General features: G+C 44.2%; 1 protein-coding gene across 24 annotated transcripts in view; it reads right to left on the bottom strand.

The window, feature by feature from the left end:
- NCAM1 (neural cell adhesion molecule 1) overlaps positions 1-15,212 on the bottom strand; it is a 312,470-nt gene that overhangs the window by 54,039 nt on the left and 243,219 nt on the right. For all 24 annotated transcript variants that reach the window (XM_033119334.1, XM_033119335.1, XM_033119339.1 and 21 more), the window contains exons 2-7: positions 13,125-13,199; positions 11,171-11,389; positions 9,953-10,096; positions 5,414-5,551; positions 4,153-4,270; positions 3,558-3,724 (exon numbers count right to left, since the gene is read on the bottom strand). In XM_033119334.1, the coding sequence (XP_032975225.1) occupies positions 3,558-3,724; positions 4,153-4,270; positions 5,414-5,551; positions 9,953-10,096; positions 11,171-11,389; positions 13,125-13,199 (861 nt within the window). The remainder of the gene's footprint in view (positions 1-3,557; positions 3,725-4,152; positions 4,271-5,413; positions 5,552-9,952; positions 10,097-11,170; positions 11,390-13,124; positions 13,200-15,212) is intronic.

Below are 15,212 nucleotides of genomic sequence, written 5' to 3'. Positions count from 1 at the left end.
TCAGGTGCAATTACAGTAGTCCGAATTTAGATAAGCCCCTTACATATTAATTGCCATCCCTTCTTGAAGCCACAGGATTTCTGAGCACTTCTTTGCTAGCTAAGCTACAGGTTTCTTTGCTCTCCTACCTTACTGCTGCAGACTCTGCTGCTACTGGGAAACCTGCCCCATTTCTCCCCCTAGTGCTGGTAAAGCAGAGGAGATGGAGAGAAAGGGTGGAAGAAAGATGAAGCCCTGGCTAGTTGGCCCCTTCCCATCGGGCCCTAGTATCAATCTCCTAAACCAATGGGGGAGGCCAAAAGTAGCAGAGAGAAAGGAGGTTAAGGATGTGACATGGAGAAGGAAAGGAGTGTGTGTAGATGGAGTACCAGGTTATTTCAAAGAGGCTATGTGAACTGTCCTCTGGATATGACGGAAGAGGATTCTCATTCTGGATGACGGCTACATTAGACACGGACCCTATGAGCCTATGGTTTTCTTACCTGTCTCTGTAGTGTGGCCATCTCTCCTCTGTGTGCTCTACTGGGTTGTCTAAGGTATATCATCCCTGCTGTAGTCTTGGGAAAGAAGCTGTGGTAGTGGAGTGTGTGTGTGTGTGTGTGTGTGCGCAAGAGAGAAAGAGAGAGAGAGCGAGATGCAGGAGGGGATATGAGGGGATGTGTGGTGAGGGAAGTGGATGGAAAGACAAATCCTGCCTTGCCACAGTTCCTGCAACCTTCTTTTCCTACCTTGTTACTGCCTTCCCTTCACCTTACCCACTCTGTTCACTCTACATGGCTCCTGACTCACCCCACACACCTCCTTCTTGGGGTAGCCAGAGAGGCTCTCCACTAGAGAGACCTGAAGAGAAGTGAAGATGTGTTCTTGACCAGTTGAGTTAGAATTGAGTGTACTTTCATAAGGAAACCATGTTACCCATGGTGGTAAAGGGAGAGTACACTAATTTTGGTATTATCAATCATTCCATATGTAATTCAGATAGAGTATGTGTTAAATTGGGTTTCATGGAGTACTAACTACCATTGCCAGTTTTCAAGGAATGGATTTAAAAGCCTGCATTTCAATTCTGGTTCCTTGGGTAGGGCACCTAATCTCTCTGCTGTTTCCTCGTGTGTAACATGGGGATAATAATTCAATCAACCTGAGGATTAAAAGAGCTAATTTATGGAAAGCACTTCACATAGAGCTTGGCACACTGTAAGTGCTCACTTTGTGTTTCATATTATTATTAGTATCAAATAGGACTAATATCTAAAAGAATTCCCGAAGACAAGTGATGACCCATTTCTAGGCTTATCTGTCTGCCACATACATTATGCTTCATTCACATAAAACTAACTGATATTCCCTCATTTATTCAAATACGAAAGCCTATTATAAGCCAAGCACTGTTCTAGGCACTGGAGATACATCTGTGAGTATAACAGACACAGGTCCCTGTCCACAAGGAGCTCGCATTCAGCCCATGTACCCTTCCTGCCTCTGCTTGTGCATGTGTGGCCTGAAATGCTCACCCATCCTTCCTCTTCTGGGAAATGCCTGCTGGTGAAATAGCTCATCATTTGCAAAGACTTCTCTAACTACTGTCATGCAGGACCAGACAGAGATCTCTTATAAAACAGTGTGCATATTGCTATCATGAAGTCATTATAATGGACTGTCATTAAAAATTTCAGCGTTGGCAATCTACATTAGCCTGTGGTCCCACAGATTAGAACAGAGTGCGTGTTATTCATCTTTGTAATCTTGGCAATGGCTGGCACTCAAATGTTGTTGGCGGGCACTATTATTATAATTCATATGTTTATATGTTTACCTTTCTCGTGCATCTCAGGGTCAAAGGGCCATATCTCTGTAGTGCCTCTGTCTAGCAGCAATGGTGCTCAATATACCGGGGGTGCCAAAACAATGTATACACATTTTAAGAAAGGAAAAAACTGTATTAAAATTGTAATACTCAATATATACCAATAACAAAAGATGAATACAAGTCATGTGCATACATTGTTTTGGCACCCTCTGTATATTTGTTAAATGAAGGAATAAATTAACATCTTTCTCTATAATATGGAAAAACTTACAATCAGAATGACTGGAGAAGACTAGTCAGAATTAGAGAAAAGACTGTCAAAAATATTTTCTAAGAAATTTAGCTTTCACTCTCAAATATATACAGTTAATCTGAACCACACTGATAACCTGTTTCTAAACCCAATCGTCATTAATTAATAAATAGAATTCATCTGTGATTAGCAAGTCCAATTGCAGGTAAACACTTGATTTTCAAAGGTGTATGTTCATAAACACAGATCAGTTCTCCTAATCAGGTTAAACAAGCAGGTCCCAAACAGGTTCACAGGCACACATTGTAACAACCTGGAAGCTGCATGCACCCCAGCTTCCTCTCTGGCTTCTGTTCTAGCAGCACCATCTACAGTGGATGAGCTTCTATCTGTGGTTTTTAGAAAGATGAACAGAGAGAGTTGAGGGCCACTAGGTTAAATATTTTTCTGCCGCAGATTCTTTTTCCAAGGTCAGGTCAAAATATATTTCAGTTCTAAATGAATGAAGTTTACTGAATTTATAAAGACCAAGCGAGTAGAGATGTGGGGCTCTTTTCATGATTCTCTTGATACTGTTTCAAACAGGCCAGGGATAGAAGCAAAGGGAGACATAGGCAACCAGTTGGTCACCCATATTTACCAAGGGCCTATTATGAGTCTGGCGCTGTTTGGAGTGTCAGAAATAAAGCAATGCATAACACAGCCAGCAAGCACTCTGCCATCTTAGAGTCTACACATTTAGTGGAGGTGGGAGACAAACAATCCCCAAAACAAATATGTAAATGAGGTCAGTGCTGGTACTGATGAGTGAGTGACAAAGACACAGTAAGATTAATGCAAGAGGTTAGCGGAGGTGGGTGGGAGTTGTGGTGATCAGGGGGCTGCATCAGGCAGGACAGTGAAGGGAGAATTCACTGAGAAGGTGGTTGAGTGGAGATCTGAATGATGGACGAGAAGAAGGCAGCTGGAAGCAGATCTGGGGAATGATATTCCAAGCAGAAGAAACATCAAGTGCAATGTCCCTGAGGCAGGGAACAAGCTTGATGTGTCTGAGGGACAGAAAGGAGGCCAGGGAGGTTAAAGAGTTTTAAATGTGGAATGAAGTGGAGGAAAGATGAGGTCAGAAAGGAAGGTGGGCTGGCTCAAGTTTAGTCCTGTGGCCATGGGAGGGAGTCTGGATTTTATTCTGGTCGCAGTAGGAAGCCATGGGAGGATTTTAAACAGAGGAGTGGCATTTAAGGCCATTTTTGCTACTGTGTGTAGGAGGGGCTGAAGGGGACCTAGAGCTGGCAGGGAGACCAGCTAGGAGGCTGCCTCATTGACCAGGAGAGGTGGAGGATGGCTTGGTCTAGGGTATTGATGGTGGAGCTGGCAAGAAGGGCTGCATTTGGGATAGATTCTGAGACAGAATTGACAGGCTCTTGCTCATGGATTGAGAGCATAGGGTAAGAGGACTTGTGGCAGAGCAGTGACCTTGACCCCCACGGTCCTTACCAAAGACTTTGAGGTGAATGGACGCATCCTGCTCTCCAGCCTTGTTCTCGGCAATGCAGACGTACTCAGCCTCATCATTCTTATCCACCTTCCTGATGGTCAGCTCCGAACTGTCGTCACTGAAGAGGTACTTCTCGTCTTCCTCATTCTCTATCTGTTCTCCATCCCTACAGAGTATAGAAATGCAAAGTACCATGACTTTGACTACAGAGATAAGATATTTATTTTTAATTCATTTCCATAAAAATGCAGTCCCAGCCCATGGGAAAGACTCAGTCTTCACGGAAAGTTCAGATGCCAAATATATTTACACGTATACCTTTGATTCCTCCACCCAAACCTCTGATTCTGTCCAAGGGCTGTAAGCTGCAGCCACCAACCTTCCAAAGAGGGCCTCCAAGGCCATGCCCTCTGGCCCACAAACTGAAAAGGAAGGACTCTGATGCACAAGGCAGGAGAACCATACAGTCCACTGTGCCCCTAGAGTTGATATATTTCCAAGCAGTCCATTCCTGTTCCATAGCAACGCCAACATGGAGCAGGCCCTATGCTGTCCCCTTCTCCGCTAGACCCCAATGAAAAGCATGTGTCTTACTTTGTCCAGCTCATGGTGGGCTCCGGGAAGCCTTCGGCATCACACACCAGGGTGACAGACTGGCCAAGGTTGGCGGTGGCATTCACTATGCTCTGCCTGGCCTGGACGGTGGGTGGCACTGAAGGAGAGAAGGACTGTCAGGGAAGTTGTGAAAACTTGGAAGAACCCAGTGGCCTGGAGAAGAGGTACTTCCAGGGTGTCCAGGTCAGAGGGTCACTGCCTGGGGGCAAGAGTCCCGGGCAGCTGCGCAGTTAGTGTAAGGGATCTGAATTCAGGCGTGTACTAAATCATTACTGTAAACTGAAAATAATTCACCCACAACACACATTAGTGTTTTATAACACTATATGATATTGTTTTTCAATAATATAGCTTTAGAAGCTATATTAATAAGTTTTGTTCATTTTAAAATGGTATTTAGTTTATAGTAGCTCTTTATCGTCATGTATTTTCTCAACCAATGCGTACTCAACTTACAACTACCACAGCTGGTGGAAGCTGGTGCTCCAAAGGGCGCTGTTGATACTGGAAAAAGTTGAAAACTCCTGCTCCCACTGGTTAAATGGTTAATATCCATTTGAAATACACCAGCTCACCAGAGTGACATTTTTCTGAGATTGTCATAAACAACCCTGTGCACAAACTGTTTTACCGAAGGAATGAGAGGGGGAGAGTTTGGCAAAAAAATATAATCAATACCCAAAACAATTCAACCGTGATTTACTTATTTTCTTAGTACTGACATTATAATTTCCTGTAAACATCCTGTAAATGTCAGATCGATTCCATGGGTGTATTTATTTGACATTGCAAATTAAGATTAATAAGCCCATGGACTATGATCCTGACTATTCTAAGGCCTGAGTTGATTATAATATTTTCTTTGAACATTGAACCAGCAGACTAACTTCGCAATTACGGTAACATCAAGGACAATGAATGATGATTAAGAATTTACTAATAAGCATGGAGACAGTTTCTAGTGCTTCAAGACAATGAAGGACATGCAAAAGCTTCACTAGAAGTCCCCGTAGTTGAGGGACACCCAAAAGGAAAGAAAGTACATCAACAACAACAACAACCACAACAAACCAAACAGAACCAAGCCAGAGGCTCCCGGGGGAGGCTGGGGGCTTCAACTGAGATGGACGAGTGAGTCAGCACAGGATATATTTTATAGATCAAAGAGGAAGTTAAAAAGAATGATTTTGGGGACCACAGCTGTAGCACTGAAGAGAGCAGGAAGAACAGATCACCTCACCATTCACAATGACCTGAATGTCCTTGAAGTTGATCTCCCCCCGCGCCAGAATCCTGCCCTCACAGCGGTAAGTGCCCTCATCTGTTTTCTTGATGCTCCGGATCTGCAGGTAGTTGTTGGACAGGACTATGAATCGGACTAGAAGAGACAAGAGGTAGGTTCATCCAAGGATCAGTTAGAAACTCCTGTCTGTAGGCAGGTCACTGAGACTTTCCTTTCCCCAGCTTCAGTCTTATGGGGTGGGGCTTTAAGCTGAAGTTAGAAAATGTGTCCCTGGCTCTCACTTACAGCCAAGAGCAAATGTATACTGGAAACTTTTCTTTTCTTTTTTTTTAATTAAAATATAGCTAAAATGCAATATTATATTAGTGTAAGGTATACATCATAGTTGTTTAACACAACACACCTGGCACTATAGAGAGTTATTATCACATTATTGATTATATTCTCTATGCTAAAGAAGTGATCACCATGATAAATCCAGCAACCATCTGACACTGTACCAAGATATCATAATATTATTGGCTATATTTCTATGCTGTACATTACATCACCAAGACTTATTTGTTTTATACCTGGAACTTTGAATTTCTTATTCTTCTTTACCTTTTACCCTCCTTTTTAATTTTTCAATTAGAGTTGACATTCAATATTATTTTGTATTAGTTTCAGGTGTACAGCATAGTTGTTAGACATTTGTATAATTTAGGAAGTGATCCCTCTGACTAGTACCCACCTGGCACTATACATAGTTATTACCCTATACTTTATTGATTATATTCCCTATACTTTACATCCTCATGACTATTTTGTAACTACCAATTTGTATCTTAATTGCTTCACCGCTTTTACCCTGCCCCCAACCCCCTCCTATCTATCACTTCAATAGATCTAGTACCCATTTGACACCATATATAGTTATTACAGTATTATTGACTATATTCCATATGCTACACCCTACATCCCCATGATTACTGTGTAACAACCAATTTGTACTTCTTAATCCCTTCCCCTTTTTATTTACCCCTAACCCCCTTCCATTTGGCAACCATTAAAATGTTCTCTGTAGCTAGGAGTTGGTTTCCATTTTGTTTGTTTGTTTGTTTTGTTCTATAGATTCTACTTATAAGTGAAATCATATGACATTTGTCTTTTGCTCTCTGACATATTACACTCAACATAATAACCTCTAGGTCCATTCATGTTGTTGAAGATGGCAAGATTTCGTTCTTTTTTATGGCTGAGTAATATTCCATTGTATATATTTACTACCTCTTCTTTATCCATTCATCCATTTAGGGACACCCAGGTTGCCTTCATATCTTGGCCATTGTTAATAATGCTGCAACAAACATATGGATGAAGATGCCTCTCAAAGTAGCATTTTGGGTTTGTTCGGATAGATAGTCAGAAGTGGGATTACTAGGTCCTTCTTTGTCTCTTGTTATAGTCTGTTTTAAAGTCTATTTTGTCTGATATAAGTATTGCTACCCTAGCTTTTTTGCTTGTTTGTTTCCCTTTTCATGAAATACCTTTTTCCATCCCTATTTTCAGTCTGTGTGCCTTCTGATCTAAAGTGAGTCTCTTGTAAGCAGCATATGTAAGGGTCTTGTTTTCTTATCCATTATTCAGTTCCACTATCTCTTGATTGGAGCATTTAATCCATTTTCATTGAAACTAATTGTTGACAGGTATATAGTTATTGCCATTTTATTATTTGTATTTTTTTTCTTTTTTCATCTTAAAGAAGTCCCTCTAAGATTCCTTGTAATACTGGTTTGGTGGTGATGAGCTTCTTTAACTTTTTCTTGTCTGGGAAGCTCTTTATCTTTGATTCTAAATGATAGCCTTGCTGGGTAGAGTAATCTGGGTTGTAGGTCCTTGCTTTTCATCACTTGCTTTTTCATTACATTTTGTGCCAATCCCTTCTGGCCTACAAAGTTTCTGTTGAGAAATCAGCTGACAGTCTTATGGGAGCTCCCTTGTATGTAACTAACTGCATTTCTCTTGCTGCTTTTAAGATTCTCTCTTTGCTATTAACCTTTGGCATTTTAATTATGATGTACCTTGGTGTTGACCTGCTTGGGTTCACCTTGTTTGGGACTCTCTGTGCTTCCTGAGCTTGTATATCTATTTTCCTCACCAGGTTAAGAAAGTTTTTTGTCATTAATTCTTCAAATGAATTTTCAATTCCTTGCTCTCTCTTCTCCTGGTACCTGTATAATGCAAATGTTGATATACGCTTGATGTTCTCCTAGAGACCCCCTTAAACTATACTCATTTCTTGGACTTTTTTCTTTTTGCTGATCTGATTGGGTGTTTTCTGCTATCTTATCTTCTAAATCACTGATTTGATCCTCCGCTTCATCTAATTTACTGTTGATTCCCTGTAATGTATTCTTCATTTCTGTTAGTGTATTCTTCATTTTTGACTGGTTCTTTTTTATATTTTATATCTCAATTTTTATGTTTCCTATCTCTTTGTTGAAGTTCTCCCTGAGATCATTGAGCATCCTTATAACCAGTGTTTGAAACTCTGAGTCTGGTAGATTATTTTTCTCCATTTTGTTTAGTTTTTTTTTTTTTTTTCCTGGAGCTTTGTTCTATTCTTTTATTTGGGACATGTTTCTTTGCCTCCCCATTGTGGCTGCCTCCCTGTGTTTGTTTCTATGTATTAGGTAGGGCTGCTATGTCTTCTGGTCTTAGTATAGTGGCCGTATGTTGTAAGTGTGCTGTGGGGCTCAGTGGTGCAATCACCTGGTCACTTGAGCCTCCAGGTGTGTCTCTTGTGTGGGTTGTGTGTGCCCTCCTATCGTATTTCCCTGAAAATAAGACCTAGCCAAACAATCAGCTCTAATGCATGTTTTGGAACAAAAATTAATATAAGACCCAGTCTTATTTTACTATAATCTTATAGTAAAATAAGACTGGGTCTTATATAATATAATGTGATATGATATGATATGATATGATATAATATAGTATAGTATAATATAATATACCATACTGTACTATAATATACTATAATATAATATAATACTGGGTCTTATATTAAGTTTTGCTCCAAAAGATGCATTAGAGCTGATTGTTCAGCTAGGTCTTATTTTTTGGGAAACACAGTATTGTAGTTGAGCCTTGGTTGCTATTTGCACATCAATGGGAAGGATTGACCCTCGGGATATTGGTTGTGAGGAATGGGCTTGACTACAGTGGAATCGTTGTGGTGCAGGGCCTGACCCTATAGAGCAAGAACTGCCTCAGCAGGGCTCTGGGGACTTCCCAATCGGCCCCTTGGGTGTGTCATACTTGGAGGTAGCTGGGTAATGCTCCAGCTTGTTTGGAGGATGGCCACTGGCAGCACCAGTCCTAGGGCCACCTGGGAGGGGACCCACTGCAGGTCAAGTTCAGCTGCAGCCTGTGCCCCAACTGGGGCAGATGGCCACCGCCCTTGCCATGTGTGGAAGTGCCTTGAAAGGCCAAGCCATGAACCAAGGCTGGCTGCCATTACTCCCAGGCTTAGGGCTGCTCAGCCAGAGGTATAGGGCACACTCAAGCCAGATGCTGCTTGTCTTCATTCCTCGAATCTTTGAGAGACCCTAGGAAAGTCTGCAGCATGAGCCAAGGCAAGCATTTTGTATGCCAAAGCCACTGGAAGCAACTTGGGTGGGGGGCAGGGTCTCAAATCACCAGAGAATAGCGAATGAACAGCATTCGCCAACTCGATGGAGACTCAGACATGGCAGCTGAGGAGAAGGGCTCAACAGAGAAAAATGGCCTCTCCCTCCAGGAGAAAGCTGCCCCTCTAGCCCCATCCCAAGCTAGACAACTCAGTTACTCCCAAATGTCCCTGCTTTCTCTCCAGCTGCTGCCCCAGCACTGGAGCTCAGAGCCAGTGATTCTGTTGGTGGGTAAGTCCTTGCACAATCCTTTTAAGAGGCACGCCTGTGAGTGCAGCTGCCCTCTGTCTCACTCAGTCATAGCCTCTACTGGTTTTCACAACCAGAAATTATGGGGACTTCTCTCCCCAGCATTGGAATCCTGGGCTGGGGAGGGGCTGGGATCCCTTGCTCCTCTGCGGAGACCTCCACATCCAAGATATCCCTCCCGATTTTTGATAGTCACACCATCAAAGATTGGGTGTGGGACCAGCCCCGATTACCAGTCTCGAGGTGGCTTCTTCTGCATGTCCTTAGTTGTAGGGCTTTGGTTCAGCAAGATTTGGGACAATTCTCAATGATGGTTGTTTTGTAGTTTAGTTGTAATTTTGATGCAGTCATGAGCCAAAGTAAGCACAGTGTTTACCTACTCTACTATCTTGACTAGAAATTAAAATTTGTCTTTTTCTTTGGAGGGAAAGTCAAGAGCCTGAATATACAAGCTACAGACATACATCCATTCAGGACCTGGAAACTGCATGTGGTTCTGAGACACTAGAATCTGAGTTTGGGTTGGAATGTCTCAGATGCTGGTAGAGGTGGAAACCCTAGGGGACTTTGTGTCTCAGGGGAAAAGGCAGCTGCCAGGGATTTTAGGTCTCACCATCTTTTTTCAGGATGACATCACGACCTTTGTGTTTCCAGATGATGGTCGGGGGGAGGGAGCTGACGACATCACACACAATCACGGCATCTTCCCCCTCTCTGAACTCCTGAGGGGTTGGAGCATTCTTAAACATGAGCTTCTCTGGAAAATGAGCAAGAGAAGAGTGAGGGAAAACAGTTGCTTCTCCCACAATGATCCCTTTTCACTGGACCCATATTGCCTGGATTCGAGTTGCAGGCAACTCTCAATCCATATATACAGTGGTACAAGAAAGGGTCCCACCCAGTACTTGGCCAAAGATGTCAGGTGGAGCGGCTGGCGCAGGAGGGGAACATATCGTCAAAGTTTGGCAATCAACATCTATTCACTGAGTGCTAAATTTTCACACTTTGTACAGAAAAGGGTCTATGGAAGGAAAGGAGTATCTTTACCCACTGTCCCTTGCCACGTGGGATGGTGCCATTGAGACACAATGCATAGGTAGAATGAATTGGTAGCACACCTATTCTACAATAAAGAATAGGCGTCAGCAATCCTTTCTCTGTCTCCCACTCTGTTTGGCACCCCAACCCCAACTTTCCTACACAGAGAGAATTGTGAAGAACAGTACAGAAGAAAAGCAGGCTTAATGGCTGTAAATACTGTGGCAATCAACACCATTCCATTAGCTGTCACCCATCATTACACTGGCCAATGGGACAGATGCATGATAACAAGGTAATGCGATACCACCTCAAGACCAGGTTTTAGTGGCAATGGGAACTGCTCGCTCTGAGTGGCACAGACTGTTCAAATAATAATCCCCCACTCCCCACTGTGCCTTTGGACTCCATTACCAGCAAGGGAGAGTGAAGCAAGAGGGGAAAATCTGAATTGTACAATAGTCAGTCAACACATGGGGAAGAAACAGGGGAACCCAAAATAGACCTCTGGGAACTATGTAATTTGAATTTAGAGAATGGAGGCCAGTGGGACATAGCTGTGACCAGCATGAACCCAGGCTGTGCGTTCTGAGTTGACCAAGGATCATTTACGAGCACATAGGAGCTCTTAGCTCAATTTAAAAAATACTCAGGGTGAGGAAAGGAGGAGAGGGGCCCTGCTAAGCCATCAATTGGTCCTTTACTGCCATCCCCCTCTGTCTGTTGCTCACATGTCTTCCTGGCAAAAGAAGAGGACAAGGATATAGAAGGAGAAGGAGGAGGAGGCTCTTACGAAAGATCTTCACGTTGACCGTGGCCTCTGACTCACTGCCGTCCTCGCCAGTGACCACACACTTGTAAATGCCAGCGTCATCAATGTTGGCATTGTAGATGGTGAGGGTGGAAGAAGAGTCATCGTTCCATACCACTGAGATCCTCTGCTGGTTCGGGGTGAGCTTTTCTCCGTTGGGGGAGAACCAGGAGATGTCTTTGTCTTTGGCATCCCCTGCCACTAAAGGGGAAGAGATTATTTTCAAACCACAGAAGTTGAAAAGACAAAATCCCCTCCAGGGTGACAGTGGATACTCAGGAAGAGCTACTGAACAAGAGATCATCAGGCTTGATGATCAGGGAGGGGTGACCACTTACATTAGAATGTCATTCTGGCTTCTGTATTTAATTGTTACATACATAACACCACTTACAGTATTTGGGAAGAACTCAACAATCCCTTGCGTCAGTATTTCTCATAGTGGTCCTATCCTTAATGAGGGAAGAGAAGAGATATTTGTTGAGGACCTACTGTGTGCCAAGCACTTAGGAGGCTTCTAGGGAAAGAAGCTTACAATCTAGCCTCACAGAATGGGGGTGGGGAAAGGGAGTTAGTATATCTAGGGTTTGAGCTCAAGGGCCTAGCTGGTTTGAGCCAACTGATCAGCTTGTTTTCCAAGGGCTTAGATTATGGTCTCCAGAGCAGAAGATGAGACACCAACTAGTCTAGGAGTGCGGACTCCAACCACTTTTATTCCAGCATCTGCCTGCACCAACTGGCATGACTGTCATTTCAGCACCCCCTGCCTCAGACAGACAAATTCATCTCCATAAATGCTGTGAAGAAGATAGACAGAATCACCCATGCTTCCTTTCCCCAGGCACCTTGGAGGAGCAGGCGCTGCTGCTTAGCTGTCGTGGACACTGAACTGGAGTAAGGGCTCTTGGACCTGGGGATGTGGCTTTGCCCGGCCTCTCTGCACAGTGCCCTTCCCAGACCCACACCACCCAGCCCTGCACAGATGCTTAGTGTGGAAATGAAGCAGTCTTCCTTTCAGGGCCCATCATGTTTTCAATAAATATCGCTATTTGCAAGATGTGCTGTGGGCTCCATGGCTGCATCTCCAGATCATCTAAATTGCTGTAATGAAGGCAAAGCTGGAGTGAACACATCCGGCGACCACAAGCCACCTCATCCAATGCAAATCAGGATAGCATTTCAAGACCCCCCTGCTAAAAGCTGCTTGCTAAATGTCACAGTTTACATCTAGCTCAGCTCTTTCCTGGTTCTCCCACGTGCCAAATCTCAGTCATATTACATATAGAAAAATCCAAAGCCTAAAATGAAGACTTTTCCTCCACAGGACCTGATTATCTGAGCTGTGGAAATAAAGCATAATTTCTAAAGGAAAAACAAGGACACCAGGTCTGATAAATCCCAGAGCTCTTGTGGGGACAACGGACCCGATATTGGTATTCACAATAGACCTGGAAACCCAGGACACATGTCCTCACAGCAAAAGAGATGCCAGTACTCAATTTTCTTGCAGGCAAGTTTTAGATCTTTGATTTTCCTGTTCTGGGGGATTCTGAGAAATAAGCCTTATACTGACCCACTCAAGCATCATGTCTGTTCTCCGTTGTCATTTACAGAACTCTGGATGTATACAGGGTAGGGGACCGGGGTGATTCACGCTTCTGGGAGTTTTGCTGACTTTCCTAAGGCAATCCCTGGAGCTCCTCACCATGGAGCAGAAGTCCAGATGACACATTTCACTGTGTTAGGGCAGCCATTTGAGGGAAAGGAAGAGGGCCTGAGAACTTCCCTGGCTCTCAAGTCACACTGTTGATACTGCAGCAAAGCAATGCCAAGAATTCTAGGTGCAGCGCGATCAGCTCAGCACACACAGCCCACTCACTGGCTACTGCTCTGCTGGGAGGGTGCCCTGAAATGCACTGGGGCCCGGGGCACTTGCCTTGGCATAGGAAGAACTTGGACTCTCCAACGCTGATTTCCCCTTGACTGGGAACAATATCCACTTGCAGAGAAACTGAAAAAGACAAAGTCCAGTTCAAGCACACATTCGAATTTTTGTGAACGAAACCCAGAGCTTTCATTCAAAATCAGGGTCTGCTGCTCACTTTAAGAAACAGTGAAGGGAAGCAGTTTGTTTGGGTTTTAAGATCTTGTTACCACAAACGAATCCACAGGTCCTCGCACTGAAGCCGGGAGTGGACACAGTCCAGACCACTCCCTGTGGAACTGCTATCCTCTACCAGATAGTGCCGTGTCCTCTGGGAGATTTGGGGTGACCTCTGCCTTAAATGTTCTGACCCCTTGAGAAAGCTATGGTCCTGCTCCAATCAGCAGCACTTCTGAGATGCACAGAAATTAGCAGCCCAAGAAGTTACTTCTGGAAATCAACCTGAAGTGTCTTCGCAGCTGTTAAGAGGGAAGCCCGCCACTCTGAAACTGCACAGGCATCTCCTGCCAATCTGCCATATCACCGTGCTTTATAACTACAGAGAAGGATTCAACGTGATGGTCCAAATGGATTTGGAAGCAGGGGATTCCGAATGCTCACCTTCCCTGATGATTGTAGGACCAATATACCTCTTTCCATAACAGGAGCCAGCATCATCACTCCCGTTAGTCAGACACTTTTGAAATGCTCTAGTGAATCCATGCCCTACAGAATTCCCCGGGTCCCTTGGCTACTTGTACTGAATTTTTATTTGAATACCCACCTGCGCTCTCATTCCACTCCACAGATAAGACAAACTACATTGCTCTGGATCTCACAGATTCCTGTATGCACTCAGTTCCTTGTTTGTCTGCTCAGAACAGATAACGGTTCCTCACGAAAATACAGTTTTAGGGTAGAAAAAAATGCTTTTATTCATTTGGATTCAACTTCCTTCTGCCTCTCCTCCTCTCAGGTAAAGTGAATCTGAAGGCTAACGGCTAATGGATGTTTGGTTCAATGCATGTAGCTTCATAAAGCCAGTATGAAGGAGGGGCCTGGACAAAACAGCCCGGTAATAGACTCAGTGAGCCCTTCCTTATAACAGCCATTTTCTCTTCACAGTAGAACAGAGGGAATGCTGGTTGCCATGGTGACTGACTTGCAGGCTGAGCTGCTGCAGGTCTCAGTCTGTGCTCATTTGATGAAGGGACCACAGTTGTCCTCAGCAGAACAGAGGGATCAAAAGGCCTGCACGTGGTTGGGAAGGGGGAGCATTGGGACACTTCAGCTATTGCGAGGGAGGGGGGCACAGCCGTCCCAACCATCTTACCAACAGACAAAGCACATCATAGAAAAACCCAGCAGAGGCTGCAGAGAGAAAGAGATGGCTTGGGAAAGACAGGAATTGACAAGAGAAGCAGCCAGGGTAGGGGTAGGAAACCCAGCACAGGATCCAGGCCAGGAAAGGATGCTGAACACTCCATGATGAGAATCAGAGGCAGAAACTCAGAGATTTCCAAATGCTTGTTTGGGAGAAACATTACAGTAGCTGAGGGGCACTTGGTCTCTCCCTCACTTGGTTAGCTGCTGATTACGCATTTGAGGCCAAAGACTGAATTCTTCCTGAGATCAATGGAAAGTCTCCCTGTACCTTGTATGCGTTTCGCCCATAGCACCCAGAGCTGCAGTGGAATACAATACTGGACAAGAGCCACTTCACCCATGGCACAGATGTGACTGGCTGTGGCTGCTTCTCCCATCACTCTCCTCATGATGGAGCTAGGTACCACTCAGTTCTACACCGAGGGAGCCGGAAGCAGTCTCAGCCATCATCATGCCCCACCTCTCTATCTGGATGAGAAAAGGGAGGTAAAGTGACTTCCCTGTGGTCACTTCTAGTTGGGGGCCAGGGTGGTCCCAGAGCCCAGGTCACCTGGCTTCCAGGTAAATGTTCTTTCCATTATGTAATGCTGCCTCTGCAAGTAGAGAATAAAATGTTCTCATTCAGTTTAGCAAACAATCTGGCCAAGCAGAGAAGCAATCTTAGACTCACCATCCCCTAGCAGACAAGAGTGGCCCAGAGCTGATAGGGCCCAC

Source organism: Rhinolophus ferrumequinum, chromosome 11 (assembly GCF_004115265.2).
Source record: "Rhinolophus ferrumequinum isolate MPI-CBG mRhiFer1 chromosome 11, mRhiFer1_v1.p, whole genome shotgun sequence".
Taxonomy (NCBI): Eukaryota; Metazoa; Chordata; class Mammalia; order Chiroptera; family Rhinolophidae; genus Rhinolophus; species Rhinolophus ferrumequinum.
The sequence above is the reverse complement of the archived record's forward strand: the minus strand, read 5'-3'. Positions and strand labels throughout refer to the sequence as shown.